General features: G+C 44.2%; 1 protein-coding gene across 1 annotated transcript in view; it reads left to right on the forward strand.

Moving 5' to 3' along the window:
* Mccc1 (Methylcrotonoyl-CoA carboxylase 1) overlaps positions 1 to 22355 on the forward strand; it is a 115446-nt gene extending 93091 nt beyond the window's left edge. The window contains exons 12-14 of the mRNA XM_069305625.1: positions 4597 to 4784; positions 13440 to 13622; positions 21892 to 22355. Coding sequence (XP_069161726.1) covers positions 4597 to 4784; positions 13440 to 13622; positions 21892 to 22005 — 485 coding nt within the window. The 3' untranslated portion in view covers positions 22006 to 22355. The remainder of the gene's footprint in view (positions 1 to 4596; positions 4785 to 13439; positions 13623 to 21891) is intronic.
* The last annotated feature ends 295 nt before the right edge of the window (positions 22356 to 22650 follow it).

A 22650-nucleotide genomic window follows, 5' to 3' on the forward strand; every position in this document is an offset into this window, starting at 1 on the left:
ATACGGCCTAGTAGAGGCAGGTCCCAAGGAGCTTGTGGAAGGTGGCCCCAAGCCCCAAGGGCAGTACTTACAGGGCACCTAGGGAAGGCAGCCCTAGGCATGTGCAGCCTGAGTACCTACAATAATTCCTGGCTCTCGCACCCCTCGAAGACAGCCACCACACTCTTAAGTACAGTGCTGAAAACTGTGGAGCCAAGCATACGACCTCCGCCTCTAGCATCAGTCTGAGAACTAAAGGGTGGATAGCCGGCATGTGGGTGTCTAGGGCTTCCCCTTCCCCCTCCCAGGGAGGGGGGAGCTGTGCAGACAGCGGCGCAGCGACATGTGACGTCATGATCGTTTGCTGGTTTCGTTTAGGGAAATTCTATCCATATGTTCGGCTTTTGGTAGCAATATTTTCACCAGAATAGGGGTTTGATTTGGGATGCTTACCTTTCTGGGTGCCTGACCCGGTCGATGGCAGACATAGAATGCTTCCAACCACATAGGGGTTTCTATAGGCCATTGCTCCCCATGCCTCTCTGAGGGGGCCAGGTTCTGGCTCGTGGTCCCTGGTAGGTCCATTGAAGTCCATACACATGACTGATGCCAAAGTCTGACATTAGCATATCAGTCTAGTAAGCTCCGGGGAGCCGAAGGGGCTCCCCCAGAAAACAGTGTTGAATGCAATGAAATGCCATTTCCTGGTTGAGACCCTGAGGCTCCCCGGAGCTATCCTGGCTGATATGGATATATTGGACTTTGGCATTAGTCAATGTGAATGGAGTTGTAGGCCTACCGGGGACCACGAGCCAGAATCTGGCACCCTCAGAAGAGGCAAGGGGAGCAATGGCCTATAGAAACCCCCGTGTGGTTGGAGGCATTCTATGTCTGCCATCGACTGGGTCAGGCACCCAGAAAGGTAAGCACCCCAAGACAAACCCCTATTCTGGTTAAGAAATTGCTACCACAAGCGAACTAGTGGCCAGAACTCCCCAAATGAAAACAAGCAACGGAGCATGTTATCACCACGTCGCCACGCCACTTATCTGTGCAGCTCCCCCATCCCCTGGAGGGGAAATGGGAAGACCCAGACCCCTCTCACTGGCTATGCACACCCCAGTTCTGAAGCTGGATATCAAAAACATGCAAAAAAATAAATAAAACGCAGACCAGAGGGAGAAAGGGGTGCCGGGGAGCCTACGGGTCTTACCCAGAAAATGGCATTTCATTACATTTAAAGCTGGTTTTCTGGGGGGGGGGAGCCCCTTTGGCTCCCCAGAGCTATTTACCCAAAGACTAAAACAAGAAGGACCTACCTGGGAGGCGGTTGTCACTCGCTCCTTATCTCAAAGTCGAGACAACAGGCTGCAACTGTCGACCCAAAGCGACACAGGCACAACTAGGCCCAGGAAAATCGACAAGATAGCGAGCCGCCAGGACCCTGCATGACCTCCAAAAACCCCACGGCCGAACATCAGCCCAAGACATGTTACCGAAGACACAGCCATAGCAGCAAACGTACGCACGTCGTGGGCACGGAGATAGACCGCAAGCTGGCCGAACCGAATAACCCTGTAAATGACTTGGGAGACCCGAACCCTAGAACAGGGAAGGAGGGTAACCGGATCAACCCAAAGCGTGTCCCCGGCCACCGAGGCCGTGGTGCACAGGTAACAGTGGAGAGCCGTGACCGGACACAATACACACGATGCACCCCCTGGCCTAACCATCCAAGCATCAACAACTCAAGGACCCCTCTGGAAAGCAGCAGTCGCATTCTTTACCAGAAAAGGAGACGGCTGCAAACGAACCAACCTACCAACAGGACCAATAGAGCAGAAATCCCTGCGCTGGAAGAGAGCCTCAAGCTCCCCGACACGACCCCCAGAGGCCAATGCCAACAGGAAAAGAGCCTTGGAAAAACAATCCTGAACCGTAGGGCCAACACAAACTGAGGCAAAAAGAGAAAATGAGAGCACCCGGTCCAACGACCAGGACAGTTCAGGTAGCACATGAGCAGGCCGGAAGTGAAACAATGCATGAGACAGCTTGCAGATAGGCGCAGAAGTAACATCAATGCCAAACCGCAAGCTGCAGCAGCTCCGCCAGTGTCGTACGATATGAGGCAAGAGTATTCGGTATAAGATGATGGTCCTGGAACAACCACAAAAGGAAGGACAATACAACCAGAACAGAGACAGAAGTACTCCTACGAAAGGACAAGAAATAACAGAAGGACCGCCAGGAAAATTCATACTGCCAGCTGCAGGCGATGAGTCACAATAACGTGGCTAAAGTATGTTGACCAGATCACACACTAGAAGGTGAAGGGACAACGACGTTTCAGTCCGTCCTGGACCATTCTCAAGTCGATTGTTTTGAAGTTAATTTCGCCATGAGAAATAATGGGAAATGAATTAATCCGTTCCTGACTACCCAAAAACCTCACTTCCAACTAAATTTTATACCTAATTCATCAAAATCTACACTACAAAAGTATGTTCAAGTTATTACTTACCCTTGCTGATGACTGCTGTTGGCATATGGAAGATGGTGAGGAGGGGAAGGAGGAGAGGTGTTACTGTTTGGAAGGGGAGTCCCCTTCCATTATAACATCAGGCAGTGAGGACCTCTCTGGAGTGCATTCTCTGGCACGTTTTGCCTGCATACCACTAGGACGTGCTTGTGGCTCACTGCTTGCTTGTCTTACCAAGAAACTGTCTAAAGACATTTGTTTTTCCCTATATTTTAACACTTATCTGTAGTAAGAAATCACATTGTCATTTAAAAGGTCAATGCAACGGCCTGCTACAGCTTTATCTGGGTGAGTTTTTTCAACAAAACTTTGCAGGTCTTCCCATACCTAACACATTTTCTTAATGAAGAAGGGACATCCTCTACTGCCTCTACTCGCAACTATTTTCTTAGGTTGAACCTTACCACTGGCTTTCTTGGGACCCATTGCAAAATATATAACAACAACTTTTATGCTCAAATGGCCAAAAATACAACAAAACACTGTAAATCCTGGTGAAGAATTCAGGCGGGATAGTAACTGGGCGCAAGGCACTGGTAAACTGAGGGATGGTCGCCGTGCCACCACGCGCTAGGTTGGCCTGTACGCGTATCAACACCCTCGTATTCCGAAGCAACGCTCGTATTCCGATGTAAATTTTCCGTGCAAATCCTGCTTGTAATCCGAAAAATTTGTAAACAGGGATGTTCGTAATCCGAGGTACCACTGTACATAGTTGATAAGACCGGGGGTGCATCGTGTGTTGTGTTTGGTTGCGCCACTTAGCCGTGCTTGGCGTGCCACGGCTGCCATGACCAGGGGTCACACTTTGGGTTATTCCGGGTTCCCTTCTTCTCTGTTCTTGAGACTGTTTCTCTCGGGCCGTGTGGTTCGGTTTTGCCAGCCTGTGGTTCCTCTTGTTTTCGTCTTTGAGTCAGTAGCTCTGGGTAGCCAACGGCCCCCCCCCCCCAGAAAAACCAGTGTTGAATGTAATAAAACTCCATTTTTTGGGAGAGTCCTAGAGGCTCCCTGGCATCCCTCCCTCCCTCCGGTCAGCAGTTTTCACGTGTTTTGATGTCCAGCCTCAGAACTGAAGGGGTGGATAGCCAGTGCGGGGGTCTGAGGCTCCCCCTTTTCCCTCCCAGGGAGGGAAGAGCTGCGCAGATGGCGGCGCAGCGACATGTGACGTCATACTCTTTTGCTTGTTTCTTTTTGGGGAGTTCTATCTATTTATTCAGCTTCTTATAGCAATTTTCACCAGAATAGGGGTTTGTTCTGGGACGCCTTCCTTTCTGGGTGCCTAACCCGGTCGATGGTAGACATAGAATACTTCCAACCACACGGGGGTTTCTATTGGCCATTGCTCCTCGTGCCTCTGTGAGGGGGGGGGGGGGAAAGAGCAAGGTTCTGGCTCGTGGTCCCTGGTAGGCCCACAGAACTCCATACACATGACTGATGCCAAAGTCTGACATTAGCATATCAGCCTGGATAGATAGCTCCAGGGAGCCTCCGGGACTCGCCCAGAAAATGGTGTTTCATTACATTCAAAGCTGGTTCTTTAACCCAGCAGTGATTTGTTTTAACTTGCAGACTTTCTGGGTACCTTTCCTCGGTGAGGTGGTGAAATGTCCCCCACTCCCTTTGCCTGGGTGAGGAAGCCAGGTTCTGGCACTGCTTCCCAGTAGGTCAAAGAACTCCACTGCTTATTCAGCCTAGTAGAGGGAAACCATTTTAGTGTATAGCTTCAGGGAACCATCGAGGTTCACCCAGAATTAGCATTTCATTGCGCTCAACAGTGTTGACCAAACCACACACTAGAAGATGAAAGGACGACGACGTTTCAGTCTGTCCTGGACCATTCTCAAGTCGATTGTGAAGTCCTGGACCATTCTTAAGTGGACACAATCGACTTGAGAATGGTCCAGGACGGACCGAAATGTCGTCGTCCCTTCACCTTCTAGTGTGTGGTCTGATCAACATACTTTAGCCACGTTATTGTGACTCATCGCCTGCTCAACAGTGTTTTTTTGTAATTATTGTATTTAATTGGATAAATGTGTATGAAGTATATTTTTAACATTACTTTACATGTATTACAGATGAAAGTGTCCAAGTTGAATATTTGGGGTCTGGAAAATACCACATGACAGTAAATGGAACAAGTTTTGATGTGAAGGGATCCCTTGTGTGCAATAACAATGTTCGCCAGTTGACGGCATATATTGATGGATGTGTATCCCGTTCTCACATTGTATTGGAGGATAGAGATATTCATGTCTTCACACAGGTAAGGCTTTGCTTATAATACTTATTTTTTCTGTTCTTACTGCTATTTGTCAGTATACATAAATGCTAGTGCATTCTTCCCTTGTGTCTGCATCAGTGTAGTTGATGGTGGAGGAGAAAGTCAAAGTTATTGAAAATTACCTGGTGTGGATAAGGGGAGTTGTGAGATAAGGGATTAATGGATGGAAGGTTTTCTGAAAAGCTTGGTAATTAGATACTGTATCCCCGTTAGGAAGGATATATTATCATTTCATCCTGTAGTTTCTGGAGACGATGACTCTCTGAAGCTAGCTCACCGAGGTATTTCCCCACTACTAAGTCACACCAGCCTTAGTAGTCGTGAATGGCCTGTCAGGGATGAGAGCCAGAACTTGGCCCCAGTGTAGAGGGCGGGGAGCATGAGATTGTTATGATCACTCTCACCGAGAAAACATCCAAAAAGTGAGCGAGGTAATACAGACTATAACAGCTGCCTGAGGTTCTCTCCAGGATCCAACTGGGGTCTTGGAATCATCAGTGGGGTCTAAGCAAACCTATCAGGCCAAGTGTAGTGTTGAGAGTCATTTGGTTTTCACATCTTGACAAATGGCTCCATGAGGGAGACATTTATACTCTCCAGTGTATTTGGGGGAATTTGAGTGTCAGGAAAGGCCTAGGCTATGACAGGTTAATGACCTGAAAAATGTCAAAGCCCTGATGGCCTCCACTCTAAGGGGAACAGAATAGAGATTCATTGTTTAACTGGCAAATAGAGGGGGGGGAGTTTTGGGTATGTCTTGTCCACTCAAAACACATGGAGGCCAACCCCTCATGAGAACAGAGCCAATCAGAATGAAAGCCACACCAAATTCAGGGGTATGTTTGTACCCCATGACTCAAGTGCCAGCACCCATGGTTGGCTGGAATTTGTAGCATTAAGATTTCTGACCTCAGAAATCTAAAAAAAAAAAAAAAAAAAAAACTATGCCCCTAAGGGGGCTTAGTTTTTGGATCCTACTGCTCTTTGGGCAGTGAAGAGTTGGTGTGTACTGAGCCTTCAGATAAAGAAGTGTGAAAAATGTTAACATTAAGATTAGAAGTCACACCAAGTATGACCCATGGGGGTGTATTCTAAAGTGCTATAAACCTGTAAATACTGATCCTTCTGTTTCAAACACATTAAATGTATCAATTCATTTGCCTGATCTAGGGATAATTTTAGCTAGAATGGTCACTTAAATCATAACCATCCTTGCAGAGGTTTCCTTCCTCTTGAGTCCCTCCATCATTAGCTCGTGAGGATGACCTTTATGTACCTACCGTGTGACCTGGAGTATAGCTCTTTGATGGCCCCTGATGTTCTTGAGTTTGAGTCATCTTCCACATACCTTGTCCACTTGTGCCACCTTGTCCACTTGTGCCACCTTGTCCACCTCACCTTTATGCCTCTCGATATTGTTGGTGAGTTTGTCTTCTGCTGCTGCATCTTGTCAGCCTATTTCAGACCTGCTTTGTACTCAGGGCTTCCAGTCTCATTTCTGGAGGGGGTTGGATATGACTAAGGTGTTGCCGGCGGTTGGTAGATGTAGGCCTATGTTGGACTTTATAGCAGATGTCTCCAAACTTTTCTGTACGAATGCCACGTTGTATATTTTGGACAATTTTGCAGGCCAAAGGAAAAAAATGGTTTTAAAAATGTATGACTGTTTTTATTTTATCTTTGGGGGGGGTATGAACATTATATGATTCAGAACAAAGAGAGAAACGTCAGTTACAAAGAAAGGAAGCCGTACTTACAATGGAAAATTATATAAGTCAAAATATCACCTTGGCAAATGCTCTGATGCATGAATCATTTTCTTAATTGCAGGTCAGAAAAGCAAGCTATTCATTTTTTAATAATTATTACAAGCTCAATCAAATTATCTCACTGATATGCAGCTAAATGATTTTCAGTGGTTCCAGATTAGAAGACTTCCATAGGTAAAACACTGTAAAACATTTATTTCACGAGGAATTAGGAATGACGGAAGGAATGTCAAAATCCTTACAACATGACAACACTGTTGTCATGTTGTAAGGATTTTGGAAGGAAATCCTGACAACACTGGCTTGGTGTCATATGGGAAAGAATGCAGTGGATAGAAACTGGACATGTCATCTCCCTCACCGCGTGGTTGAGGAAAAACACAAAATAATTAATTTTATAACAGTAATATATATATATATATATATATATATATATATATATATATATATATATATATATATATATATATATATAATATATAATATATAATATATATATATGTCGTACCTAGTAGCCAGAACGCACTTCTCAGCCTACTATGCAAGGCCAGATTTGCCTAATAAGCCAAGTTTTCATGAATTAATTGTTTTTCGACTACCTAACCTACCTAACCTAACCTAACCTAACTTTTTCGGCTACCTAACCCAACCTAACCTATAAAGATAGGTTAGGTTAGGTTAGGTAGGATTGGTTAGGTTTGGTCATATATCTACATTAATTTTAACTCCAATAAAAAAAATTGACCTCATACATAATGAAATGGGTAGCTTTATCATTTCATAAGAAAAAAATTAGAAAAAATATATTAATTGAGGAAAACTTGGCTTATTAGGCAAATCGGCCCTTGAATAGTAGGCCAAAAAGTGAGTTCTGGCTACTAGGTACGACATATATATATATATATATATATATATATATATATATATATATATATATATATATATATATATATATATATATATATATATATATATATATATATATATATATATATATATATATATATATATATATATATATATATATATATATATATATATATATATATATATATATATATATATATATATATATATATATATATATATATATATATATATATATATATATATATATATATATATATATATATATATATATATATATATATATATATATATATATATATATATATATATATATATATATATATATATATATATATATATATATATATATATATATATATATATATATATATAATATGTATGTATGTATGTATGTATGTATGTATGTCGTACCTAATAGCCAGAACGCACTTCTCGGCCTACTATGCAAGGCCTGATTTGCCTAATAAGCCAAGTTTTCCTGAATTAATATATTTTCTCTAACTTTTTTGTTATGAAATGATAAAGCTACCCATTACATTACGAATGAGGTCAATTTTTTTTTATTGGAGTTAAAATTAACGTAGATATATGACCGAACCTAACCAACCCTACCTACCCTAACCTAACCTATCTTTATAGGTTAGGTTTGGTTAGGTAGCCGAAAAAGTTAGGTTAGGTTAGGTTAGGTAGGTTATGTAGACGAAAAACAATTAATTCATGAAAACTTGGCTAATTAGGCAAATCTGGCCTTGCATAGTAGGCATAGAAGTGAGTTCTGGCTACTAGGTACGACATATATATATATATATATGTCGTACCTAATAGCCAGAACTCACTTCTTGGCCTACTATGCAAGGCCCGATTTGCCTAATAAGCCAAGTTTTCATGAATTAATGTTTTTTCAACTACCTAACCTACCTAACCTAACCTAACCTAACTTTTTCCGCTACCTAACACAACCTAACCTATAAAGATAGGTTAGGTTAGGTAGGGTTGGTTAGGTTCGGTCATATATCTACGTTAATTTTAACTCTAATAAAAAAAATTGACCTCATACATAATGAAATGGGTAGCTTTATCATTTCATAAGAAAAAAAATAGAGAAAATATATTAATTCAGGAAAACTTGGCTTATTAGGCAAATCGGGCCTTGCATAGTAGGCTGAGAATTGCATTCTGGTTACTAGGTACGACATATATATATATATATATATATATATATATATATATATATATATATATATATATATATATATGTCGTACCTAGTAGCCAGAACTCACTTCTCAGCCTACTATGCAAGGCCAAATTTGCCTAGTAAGCCAAGTTTTCATGAATTAATTGTTTTTCGACTACCTAACCTACCTAACCTAACCTAACCTAACTTTTTCGGCTACCTAACCAAACCTAACCTATAAAGATAGGTTAGGTTAGGTTAGGTAGGGTTGGTTAGGTTCGGTCATATATCTACGTTAATTTTAACTCCAATAAAAAAAAATTGACCTCATACATAATGAAATGGGTAGCTTTATCATTTCATAAGAAAAAAATTAGAAAAAATATATTAATTCAGGAAAACTTGGCTTATTAGGCAAATCGGGCCTTGAATAGTAGGCCAAAAAGTGAGTTCTGGCTACTAGGTACGACATATATATATATATATATATATATATATATATATATATATATATATATATATATATATATATATATGTCGTACTTAGTAGCCAGAACTCACTTCTCAGCCTACTATTCAAGGCCCGATTTGCCTAATAAGCCAAGTTTTCCTGAATTAATATATTTACTATAATTTTTTTCTTATGAAATGATAAAGCAACCCTTTTCTCTATGTATGAGGTCAATTTTTTTTTATTGGAGTTAAAATTAACGTAGATATATGACCGAACCTAACCAACCCTACCTAACCTAACCTAACCTATATTTATAGGTAAGGTTAGGTTAGGTAGCCAAAAAAAGCTAGGTTAGGTTAGGTTAGGTAGGTTAGGTAGACGAAAAAACATTAATTCATGAAAACTTGGCTTATTAGGCAAATCGGGCCTTGAATAGTAGGCTGAGAAGTGCGTTCTGGCTATTAGGTACGACATATATATATATATATATATATATATATATATATATATATATATACATATACATATACATATACATATACACTGTATATATGTGTGTGTGTATATATATATATATATATATATATATATATATATATATATATATATATATATATATATATATATATATATATATATATATATATACACAGAGAAAAACAAAAGTCAGTCAAGTACAGGCAATTAGATCAAAGGTACAATTTCGTTCCAATAGGGTCTGAGACCCTAGGCCCATGGGGTGAGAGTGCAAGAAGGTTTCTTAAGGATCTTGGTTCCAAGCTCATTGACACCACAAGAGACCCTAGAGCAGCAAGTTTTCTCTTTCAGCGCCTCAGTGTCGCGATCCAGAGGGGAAATGCCCGCTGCATCCTCGGTTCCTGCCCGGCGTCGGAGGAGTTCGAGGAAATCTACAGCCTCTAGGAAGCGAACTTTTTCTTGTGTCCTCTTAATGTTCATTTTTTGTATAAAATCAGATATGTAACTGTATAACCTTGCATAATAAAGTGTACATCATAATAAAAAAAAAAGGGGGTGGTAGGAGAAGTGAACACTCTTTCGTATTCAGAGTTAAATGTCAAGTTTTTCCCTGAGTGCTCTGTGTTCCCTTCTCTGAGGCTGTGGGTCCCTATAATTACACCAGTGGTGGTACCCCCCTATATATATATATATATATATATACACACACACACACACACACACACACACACACACACACACACACACACACACACACACACACACACACACACACACACACACACACACACACACACACACACACACTCTCTCACACACACACTCACTCACACTCACTCACTCACTCACTCACTCTTGCTAAGATAATAGGAAGGATAAGAAATTTAGATGACTGTCATGCCCTTCAAGAAGACCTGGACAAAATAAGTATATGGAGCACCACTTGGCAAATGGAATTTAATGTTAATAAATGTTATGTGATGGAATGTGGAACAGGAGAACATAGACCCCATACAACCTATATATTATGTGAGAAATCTTTAAAGAATTCTGATAAAGAAAGAGATCTAGGGGTGGTTCTAGATAGAAAACTATCACCTGAGGACCACATAAAGAATATTGTGCAAGGAGCCTATGCGATGCTTTCTAACTTCAGAATTGCATTTAAATACATGGATGGCGATATACTAAAGAAATTGTTCATGACTTTTGTTAGGCCAAAGCTAGAATATGCAGTTGTTGTGTGGTGCCCATATCTTAAGAAGCACATCAACAAACTGGAAAAGGTGCAAAGACATGCTACGAAGTGGCTCCCAGAACTGAAGGGCAAGAGCTACGAGAAGTTGGAAGCATTAAACATGCCAAAACTAGAAGACAGAAGAAAAAGAGGTGATATGATCACTACATACAAAATAGTAACAGGAATTGATAAAATCGACAGGGAAGATTTCCTGAGACCTGGCACTTCAAGAACAAGAGGTCATAGATTTAAACTAGCTAAACACAGATGCCGAAGAAATATAAGAAAATTCACCTTCGCAAATAGAGTGGTAGACGGTTGGAACAAGTTAAGTGAGAAGGTGGTGGAGGCCAAGACCGTCAGTAGTTTCAAAGCGTTATATGACAAAGAGTGCTGGGAAGACGGGACACCACGAGCGTAGCTCTCATCCTGTAACTACACTTAGGTAATTACAGAGACAGACACAGAGACACAGAGACACAGAGACACAGAGACACAGAGACACAGAGACACAGAGACACAGACACAGACACAGAGACACAGAGACACAGACACAGAGACACAGAGACACAGAGACACAGAGACAGACAGACAGACAGACAGACAGACAGACAGACAGACAGACAGACAGACCTCGAGTGTACTTCAAGCTGCTGTAGGCCAGATAAAACCTTGTGGCAGGCCGTAGTTTGGAGACCCCCCTCCCTCCCCCCTCCACTGAAATTGCATGAATCATTCAATTGCATTTGAATCATTGTACAGCATTTCATAAACTTATAGAGCACCAATCCATATTAATAAATTCCTGAATATACACATATATTAAAAGTGAAGTGAAGCCTTATGCTTACAGTCTGAACGCAGGCTTGGTGCATTATGACATGGCCTCTCAAAAGATGCTAGCTCCTTAAGACTGACTGTAAAGTAATTGGTAAAAGTGATGCTCTCCTGGGTATTTTACTCACTCTCTCAAAGGTTTAACTCAACCTCAAGACATTATCCATTAAGTGATGTTCGTCCTTCAGAGTCGAAGATGACCATGACTTCAATATTAGGTCGAACATCGGTGTCTGTGTGTCCGAAAATGACTAATGAGACCAATCCGGGCCCAGAAGGTTTGCCCACACATGGGTCACATGTGCGTGGGTGCTGCTATAGAGGTGGAGGTTGCTCTAGCTTTGCACATGTAGTGTTTCCTCTGGGCCACCGCAGTCCATCTATTCTCTGCCACATGGGCCCCCGTGGTGACTTTGCTTTGCCAAGTTGAATGTTTCTGAGCTACCTACTCTTAATTAACTGCTGGGATTGATGTCCAAGTCTATGAGGGTCATTTTGAGGTAGTCCTTGGACCCTTTCTTCTACGTCCCCAACTGAATACATGCCCTAACATGCTTCTCTAAACAGCATCTGCTTAGGCAATCATCTGTCAGGCATTACAACATCATGGCCTGCCCATCCAGCCCGAGTTTCCTTTAGGAGGGTGTAAGTGCTGGGAATACCAGCCCTTTCTAATACCTCCAAATCCTGGATTTTGCCCTGCCACCTGATGTGGAGGAGTCCTGCAGAGGCAGCTCCAATGAAAGTGATGGAGCTGTTTGGCATGTCTTCTGTAGAAATCCAGGTCACACTGGCATAGAGGAGGGTGGTGAGTAGCATTGCACGGTAGACCTTCAGTTTGGTGGTAAGGCTGAGGCCCCTCCGCTCCAAAACATTTTTGCAGAATTTTCCAAAGGCCTTTACAATCCTGTTCTTAGCTTCTACATCTTTTCACTATTCTTGAGTGTGGTGCCAAGATACTACCTGTGGAAATCCAAAAAGACTGAATGACTTCAGTTTTTTTGGTGCTGATGATGAAGCCGAAGTTGTCGTAGGCTTGTGAGAAGCAGTCCATGTCGTGCTGCATCATTTGCTGTGTTGGCATCGAGGGCACAATCATCAGTGAACAGGAAGTCTTTTATGATAGTTTTCTTCACTTTTATAACAGCCTGCAGGTGCCTGAGGTTGAACAACTTACCGTCAGTCCTGTATCTGACGTGTATCCCATCCTGACAGTCGTGGAGGTCATCAGTAATCATGGCTGAGAATATCATGCTGAAGAGTGTTGGGGTGAGAACACAGTCCTGCTATATGCCGTTCTTCACCGGGAAGGCTTCTGACTCCATCATTTAGTACCTTAGCCATAATGCCATCGTGGAACTGCCCGACACTCGTGGTGAACTTGCTGGGCTATCCAAACTTCTCCATTATCTTCCACAAGCCATCTCTACTGACTGTATCGAAAGCCTTTGTCAGATCAACGAAAATCACAAAGAGGTTGCTATGTTGCTCGTTATTTTTCTTGGAGCCGACGTGTAGCAAATATCATATGGACAGTTCTGCACTCTGCGTGGAAGGTCGAGACAGTTCACCAGGGTACAAGCAAGGATCTTCCCAGCTATGGATAGGAGTGAGATACCCCGGTGATTACCACAAGGCCCATGCTATTTCATATCCATTAAATAGTGTGGGCCACTAAGCCAAAAGATCCAAGCATGTGTGTGTCAAGTTGTTTTACACATTAATATGGCACATTTAGTCATAGCTGTGTCCTGTATTTGTTAGTATGTTACCTGTGTTCATAATGTATTTTGTTTAATCCTCTTTTATTTTCAGAATGGTGGATGGAGATTGTCTGTTCCAGCTCCTAAGTTTGAAATGGAGATTGGAAAGGCTGCTGGTGTGACTGGTGGAGCAGTTGCCCCAATGCCAGGGGTGGTTGAGAAGGTGTTCGTCACCCCAGGACAGACTGTAGAGGCAGGCGACCCTCTGGTCGTCATAATAGCTATGAAAATGGAGGTAAATGTTGGTTTTCTGAGCAGACCCTGGTTTAGTTGCTCCACAAGCCAGGACCAGCATAGATAACATATACAACCCACAGAAACAGCATAGAGAACATATACATCACACAGACATAGCATAGAGAACATGTACAGTACACATACATAGCATAGAAAACATATACAATGCACACAGCATAGAGAACATATACAACACACAGACACAGCATACCTTACCTTGAGGTTTCCTTGAGATGGTTTCAGGGCTTAGTGTCCCCGTGGCCCGGTCCTCGACCAGGCCTCCTCGTTGCTGTACTGGTCAACCAGGCTGTTAGACACAGCTGCTCGCAGCCTGATGTATGAATCACAGCCTGGTTAATCAGTTATCCTTTGGAGGTGCTTATCAAGTTCTCTCTTGAACACTGTGAGGGGTTTGCCAGTTATGCCCCTTATGTGTAGCGGAAGCGTGTTGAACAGTCTCGGGCCTCTGATGTTGATAGAGTTCTCTCTCAGCGTACCTATTGCACCTCAGTTCTTCAACAGGGGTATTCTGCACATCCTGCCATGCCTTCTGGTCTCATGTGGTGTTATTTGTGTGTGCAGGTTTGGGACCAGCCCCTCTACTATTTTCTATGTGTAAATTATTATGTATCTCTCCTGCCTGTGCTCAAGGGAATACAGATTTAGGTATTTTAGTCGGTCCCAATAGTTTAGAAGTTTTACCGAGTGGATTCTAGCAGTAAAGGATCTCTGCACGCTCTCCAGGTCAGCAATTTCACCAGCTTTGAAAGGGGCTGTCATTTGCAAAAGTATTTCACTCTAGAGAGCACTAGATTCTTGAAAAGTATCATCATCAGTATAGCATCTCTAGTGTGAAGGGTTCTTGTTATCCATCCTGTCATTTTTCCTGCAGTTGTGACAGCTACTTTATTGTGTTCTTTAAAGGTAAGGTCTTCCGACATGAGTACACCCAAATCCTTTACGTTGCCTTTTCGTTCTATGTTATGATTTCACTGCGTTTTATATATGGTTTCCGTTTTTAAATTTTCATCTTTTCCATAGCTGGAACTTATCTTCTTTAAACACCATATTATTTTCTGTAGCCAATAGATGGACCTGATTTACATCTGATTGGAGGTTTGCCGTGTCCTCTATGTTGTCTACTCTCATAAAAATCCTAGTGTCATCTGCAAAAGATGATACAGTACTATAAATTGCGTCCTTGTCTTTGTCCGATATGAGGATGAGAAAAAGTACTGGAGAAAGCACAGTACCCTGAGGGACTGAGCTCTTCACGGTTGATGGATCGGATTTTATTTTGTTGACTATTACACATTGGGGTCTATTAGTCAGAAAATTGTTGATCCATCTGCTAATTTTTCCGGTAATTCCTTTTACACACATTTTGTGTGCAATAACACCATGGTCACATTTATCTTAGGCTTTTACAAAATCTATCTAAATTACACCAGCGTTTTGTTTGTTTTCCATGGCATCTAAGGCCATGTCATAGTGGTCCAGCAACTGTGATAGAGCACCCTGATCTGAAACCATGTTGTCCAGGGTTATGGAGATGCTGGGATTCCGTGTATTTTGTGATCTTACTTCCTAGCACTCTTTCAAAGATTTTTATGATGTGTGATGTTAGTGCAATCAGTCTGTAGTTTTTTGCCTCTGCCTTATTTCCTCCTTGATGAAGTGGTGTTATCTGTGGTTTTCAGTATGTCAGGGATACTGCCAGTATGTAAGCTCTTGACTCCAAAAAATGTGAAGGGCCTGTGATAGTGTTTTCTGGGGGGAGCCCCTACGACTCCCCGGAGCTTTCTAGGCTGATATGCTAATGTCAGACTTTGGCATCAGTTATGTGTATGGAGTTCTATGGGCCTACCGGGGACCACGAGCCAGAACCTGGCCCCCTCAGAGGCATGGGGAGCAATGGCCTATAGAAACCCCCGTGTGATTGGAAGCATTCTGTGTCTGCCATCGACCTGGTTAGGCACCCAGAAAGGTAGGCATCCCAAAACAAACCCCTATTCTGGTGAAAATTGCAACCAAAAGTAGAATGAGTGAATAGAACTCCCCCAAACAAAACAAGCAAACTAGTATGATGTCGCCCATCGTCGCGCCGCTGTCTGCACAGCTCAGGGTAGCCCCACACCCACCACGCTGGTAATCCACACCCCCAGTTCTTGAGGCTGATGCTATCGGCTCGGTTGTGTGCTCTGGCTCAAGTCTTTTTGCGGCACTGTGCCTTGTGTGTGGCGCTGTACTCCAGGGGTGCAAGTGCCAGGAGTTATTCCTCAGTACTCAGGCTGCATGCACCTAGGGTTCCCTTCCCTAGGTGCCTTGTAAGTACTGCCCTTGGAGCTTGGGGTTACCTTCCACAAGTTCCTGGGGGTCTGCCTCTGTGGGTCCGTTTAACTGCTCGGTTTTTCGGCCGCCCTTTGGGTAATTGGGTGGGTGTTTTGTCTCCCTCATTTACCTTAGGGTAAGAGGCAGTTTTTGCACTGGTAATGGTGCAGGGTGCTGCACAGCTTGGTATCGCCTATCACAGCAGCCGGCTCTGTTCCTTGGGGTATGTTGTCCTCTTGCGGGGTTTTGCTTTTCTTTTTGCCTTGGTGGAGGGGGGGGGAGTTGCCCTACATGCCACTGGTGTTTGGCCTCATCCAGATACTTGGTGGTGCCCCCTGCTTGGTCCCCATGAGTGAACACATCCCTGGGGTTCAGCTTTAGACAGTTTGTTTGGTAGTTTTGGGTGCCGGTTAGCAGTACCCTGCCTGTGTTTACCTGAGTGCAAGTCCTCTTCAAGTAAACGCTCAGGATCCTGGGAATCCCATAGGGGGCGCGTGGGTTTGATGGATGTGACCCCGGGGTCCCCCCTCGCTTTACGCGAGTTTGAGGGTTGTTCGGTTCCCTTGTCTCAGGGCGACCCTCACTGTTTTTGCCTCCGTCACGCAGCCTATTGGGTCGGTGACACTTTCGACTCTTGAGTCCTATGAGTATTGCTGCTTGCTGGTGACTCAATTTACCCAATCTGTGGATGATCATCTTTGGGTACAGGCTGCGCAGGCATTGCATTCTAGGTTTCGTTTGTTGCAACACGCTCGGTTGGTTGCTCACCCGGATGTCCTGCGGCTGCCCCGCGGCTGCCCTGTTTTGCTTATAGGGACAAGGACTTGGGGGTGGGGGTCACTTCGATCCTGGTTCAGTCTGCACCTCCTAGTCCTTCCCCTTCTGTTGTTCGTTCTGGTCCCACTCCCCTGCTTCTGGTTCAGAAACGTCCGAGGGTTTCAGAGTCGAGGCAGGGGTTAGTTGGTCTTGAGACTCGAGCAGTCTTGGGGGATGCCCCTTCCGGTTTGGCGACGGAGGCATTCGAGTCTCCTCCCCTGGCCGAAGCCTTTGGGTCTGACCAGTGGGCCTCATTCTATCCGGCCTCTACGGCTGCGCCGGCCTTGTCTAGTGAGGTCGGTGCTTGGGGGGAGGACTCGGCCCCGGGTCCTGCGGAGGAGGACCCTGGGGCTGGGCAGGGGCTGACTTGGGGGCCATGGGCCCCGCTGGACCATGCCTGGGTTTTCTACCCTCTGAGCGGGGCTTACTGTTTCAAGGAGTGGGGTTTTCTTCCCCCCCCCCCCCCCCCCTCTGCGAACGAGTTGGACTTGGTGTCTGCCCCTCCCCTGGCTCGGTTCCGTGTTACCCCCGGGTGCTTTCGTTCCGTCTTTCCAGAGGTTTTCGGCTTATCGCATCCAACCTGTTGCGGTGCAGGCGAACCTCCTGCGTGACCTGGATTAAGCCTCAGCAATGGATCCCTCAGCTTTTAGGTTTGGGACTTCGTTCCCTTTCTGGTCCCGTTACGAGATTCCGGAGTCGTCCTGGCTGGCGGACTGTCCTGTCTTTGCCTTGGAGGCTTGGCACTCCTGCCGTTCCAGCATGCTTGAGTGGCGGGAGGCTTCGACGGTGCTTCAGGTATTCCTGGGGGGACGACCTTGAGCACCTCAATGAGTGCTTGTTTGCTCCTGCCCTTTCCTGGGATGTTGGTGTCGTTCAGCTCCATGTGCAGGTTCCCTCTCTTTCGGCGGCACAGGTGGCGGAGGACTTGTGCGCTCGGGGCCTTTTGGTTGCAGCCTTGCGCTTCTTTTTCCTCCTGGAGCTGTCTTCCTACTGGCTCACGGAGGATGTGGGGGTGCTTAGGGCTGTTCCTGTGTCTGGCGCCTTGGCCTCGGCGACTCGCTCATTGGCTGCCTTGCTGAAGCTTTTCGCGCCGATCTTGCGGGATGCGGTGGCTCTGTTTTATGCCTCCCGACTTGCGTGTCAGCAGACGGTGCTTGCCTCCTCTGTGGAATCCGCTTGGGCCTTGGCTCTTAGGATGTCTTCCCCCTTTTGCCCTCTCTTGTTTGAGGATGGACGGAAGAGTACCAATGAGTCCAAGAAAGGACTGGAGGTAAGCCCCACCGGAAAGCAACAGACATTCCAATAATGCAGACGCATCGAAGATCAACTCGAACCTTTGAGATCCGAGATCAACAAGCACATAATCACAGAGGTACAGATGCACCTAATAGCATCCATGACCCATGGACATGCAGGACCCAAAGGGACACAGAACCGAACCCGGAGAGGGGCCGATGCCCAAAGTCAACTTGTACGCAGAGGGGGGGGGGGAGGAAAAATAAAACCCCTTGTAACAGTAAGCCTGCTCAGAAGGTCGGAAAACCCAGACGGGGTCCAACGGGGCCCAAATGCCCCTCAAGTCAGCCCCTCCCCAACCCCACACCAAGGGGTTGTGGTTTCCTGGTTGGTGGTTCCCAGGACCCACGGGAACCATCACTTCAGGCCCCAAGGACGAGTCGGCCTCCAAAGTCTTGGCCTCACAAGGAAAAAACCGGGGCGGCCGAAAGAGCAGGAAGAGAGCGGGCCCAATGGTCAGACCCCAGAGCTACGGCTGGAGGACCCGAGGACTCTTCCATTGAACCCGAGTGTCCCCACAGGGTTTTCCAGGGCCCCTAGACTGGGTCTGCTAAGGGTCATCCCAGGCAGGGTACTGCTAACCGGCGTCCCAAACTACCAAGCAAACTGCTAAAAGCTGAACTCATGGGACGTGTCCACTCACGAGGGTGAAGCAGGGGGTACCACCAACCCTAATATAAGGGAGAACAAGGCAGACCCCTCCCACTAGGCAAAAACAGAAAGAAAAGAAAAACTTCGCAAGAGGACAACGTACCCGAAGAGAACAGAGCCGGCCACTGTGAAAGGTGAAAACTAGCTACGCAGTACCCCACGCCCCACCAGTGCAATAACTACCACTTTCCCCAAGGCAAACTAGGGTGGAAACCCACACACACTCAGGGAGACCAAACGCCAAGCAGCGAAAGGCCAGCAGAGGTAGACCCTAGGTGACTTGTGGAAGAGAACCCCAAGCCCTAAGGGCAGTACTTACAAGGCACTCAGGGAAAGTGACCCTAAGCACATGCAGCCCGAGTACCTAAGAATATTACTCCCTGCTCACATGACCACCATAAGAGCAGCTTTGAAAACAGAAACAGCGCCGAGACGACTGGAGCTGGAGTCACACAACTGTGCAACATACCATCAGCCAAGGAACTGAGGTGTGGATTGCCGGCGCGGGGGTCTAAGGCTCCACCTTCCCCTTCCCAGGGATGGGGGCAGCTTCGCAGACGTGCTGCACGGCTCGTGTGACATCATGCCTGTTTGCTCATTTTTCTTTTGGGGAGTTCTATCCACTTGTTGGCGATTTTTGTTGTTTTAACCCTTAACATGCTTGGGGTTTAATATCCTGTCATCCCCACAGGCGCATGTCATTTTGAAAAAAAAACAAAATTATTTTTTCTTCCTAACCTGTTAATTTGTGTTCACTGATCACGGGAAAAATAATAAAAAAATCGTAAGTGGCATATATTGCCCGCTATAGGGCGGGGAAGTCTGGCAAATTATAGGCGCTGACTCAGCATGCGTCCCAGGCGGTCTGTTGCTCGCCAGCTGTCAGGCCGGAGTTGCCACAAAGAGATAATTACTTAATTATTTCAATGTCTCTGATTGATTTTTCATAGTTTTTTTGCTGTAATATTATTCAATAGTGTGTAGTTTGATATATTTATATAATAAAATGAGTGAATCATCGCTGTACTCAAAAATATGGTGTGCATATTGTTGATTCAATTATGTTCATCAACCAGTGAACAAATACTTTGTCGGTTATTACACTATAAGCACAGGTTATATATAAGTATCTACATGTTTTGTTCACCATAACGAACCACTAAGTAGCTATTATGAGTCAAAAAGTAATGAGGAGTGACCGCCGTGTACCAGCCAGCCACTCCCGCCCTCCCTCCAGTCATCTGACTCACCCACATTCTCCTCCCACAATACTGTTTTTTCTATAATTCACTATATACAGATGTTATATATAAGTATCTACATGTTTTGTTCACCATAACTGTACATCTAAGCTTATATGGTGAGTAAAGGCACAAAGACGTGGGACCTCACACAGTCAGCTGATGGCTGCCGCCCTCAAGACCAGACGCACTAATATTTCTCCTCCAACAATACTGTGGTGTTATTACGCTATATACACACATTATATATAAATATCTACCTGTTTTATTCATCATACTTGTACAAATAAACTGGTATGGTGCCCAAAGACCATCGTGGTAACCAGTAAACAACACCGTCGTCTGCACGGTGGCGTCGTGCAGACGACGCCACCGCCCTCACCAAAATGGCGGCTCCAAACCTTCTCTTGCTGTTTATACCCTCTATACCCACGTTATATATAAGTATCTACATTTGTGTTCACCATAGCGAACCACTAAGCTGGTATGCTGAGTGCAGTCAATAAAAGGTGGCCACACAGTCAGAAGACATCGCCACCACCCTCCCTCCCACAGCATTACTCCTCCCTCCATGGCGCACAGCACTAAATATCACCACAATCCTGCTATTATCAGAACCCTGGTCAGTTTTATCACAGTCAGGGGTCTTCTGTAATAATATCATCGCTACATAATAGCATGAACAAGTATATTTTGGCATTTTTAGGCGATGCTGTGGTCACAAGCTGAACAGCAGTGCTGTTAGCTCATGCTGCGTGCGTCAGGTTTGGTTGCTCACTCAATACTGAGGCCAATAACACCCGGGAGTTTGGCCCACGATTTTTTAAAAAAATGCCGTCTGTTTACAAGAGCCCTGATGAAGGTGTGGTGAACCCCGTGTATCCGCGGGCCGTTTAAATCTTGCGTAGTACTCCAACACATCATATGACGTGATGCGCAGTTGACTGGAACAACGTCCAACACGTCATATGACGTGATGCGTACTTTAAGGGTTAACCAGAATAGGGGTTTGTTTTGGGGCGCTTAACTTTCTGGGTGCCTCTCCCGGTTGATGGCAGATATAGAATGCTCTAAATCACATGTGCATTTCTATGGGCCATTGCTCCTCGTGCCTCTGTGAGAGGGGGCCAGGTTCTGGCTCGTGGTCCCCGGTAGGCCTAGAACTCCACCCACATTGACTGATGCAAAATAGTTTGGGTATCCATATCAGCCTGGATAGCTCCGGGGAGCCGTAGGGGCTCCCCAAAGAAAATTAGCACAACTCTGAGCGCCTAAAGGTGCTTTGCACAGTGCAGTGGTTAATGTTGCAATTGTTTACTTTGACCCATGAACAAAATATTAATATTGTTTCATGGTTACATTGCTATATGAATGTGGTTATTGTAATTAATTTTACTACGTGAATGCAGTCTTCATCATTGTATAAAATTGTCATAATTGCATGATACAAGGTACAAGGTCATATGGTACAAGTTGGTTGGATGTTTAAACCTACCAAGCACAATTACACCATTTCTCCTGCCTCATTTAATAATGCCTCCAGACCCCCCCTCCCCTTCCCTACAAGCCCATTCTGCCCCATCTATTTCCAACACCTCCCCCCCCCCTCCCCTTTTCTTCCTTTTTCCATTTACACTTTCTCCACCCATTGCTTTTTCCACCTATTCCTGGCCCTACTTGTTTTGCACTTTGATCATGTCTAGAGATAGGAAGACCTTGGGAGATATTTGGGTTGCAATTAAAATATAACCACTGTAGTTACACCACACTGTAAAAAGATATATTGTATGCTAGCCCAGGGATTCCTTACCCCTGGGGTGCATGTGCATTCAAACTGTGTTCAGTTTGTTATTAGTGTAATCAGATCCTTAAACTGAACCTTTAGTTAGACCTGTAATTTTATGTGACAAACAGCATTTTTTATTTCAACAGTATGTGATCAAGGCCGCCAGCCCGGGTGTGGTGGAGAAAGTCCTCTTCAGTCAAGGTGATAATGTGGCTAAGAATACACCTCTTGTCAAGATGAAAGAAACTGCAGAGAACTGAGTCCTTCATTTTGACTAAAAATCAGCATCCTGTCATAGTTACCCAATTTCTTAATGCCAAATTGTTCAATCAAAATTGTTAAATTCTTTTTAAATAAAAAAGATGAAGCATCAGCAGGATGCAGTCACAAAATTTCGATGAGATGCAAGCAGTTTGACAAGATTTTATTGTACACTAATGGGAATGACAAGTGTCAATAAGTATATAGGTGTGGCTTACACTAACTAATTTGATTTCTTAATACCCTGATCATCCTACACTTTATCATATTCCAGGTTGTAATAGTGTTGTACAAATATGTAGTGAGAATAATTTGACCAAATCACAACAGTAAAGTACAGTATCATGCTTGTGTTCCTTTGAGTTGCCCCCAACTTTGATATTATTAAAACAACCATAATTTTTTAGAAGGTTGTAAATGTGCATCATAGGTGTTGGAAGTCTTATTAGTTGTTTAACATGTAAATAAGTACATTAATTGTTAGTATTAGTGATACAAGTTGTAATTTTACCAACTTAGTCAATAATGGTATAAAATACATGCAACATAGATGTGGCATTATTCAAATAATTTATCTAACAAATTCTTTGGAAACAAATTTAGAAATTTGCTCCCCTCCTCTCCCCGGGTTTGTTATATATAAC

The sequence above is a fragment of the Procambarus clarkii genome, chromosome 6 (assembly GCF_040958095.1).
Source record: "Procambarus clarkii isolate CNS0578487 chromosome 6, FALCON_Pclarkii_2.0, whole genome shotgun sequence".
In the NCBI taxonomy this organism is placed as follows: Eukaryota; Metazoa; Arthropoda; class Malacostraca; order Decapoda; family Cambaridae; genus Procambarus; species Procambarus clarkii.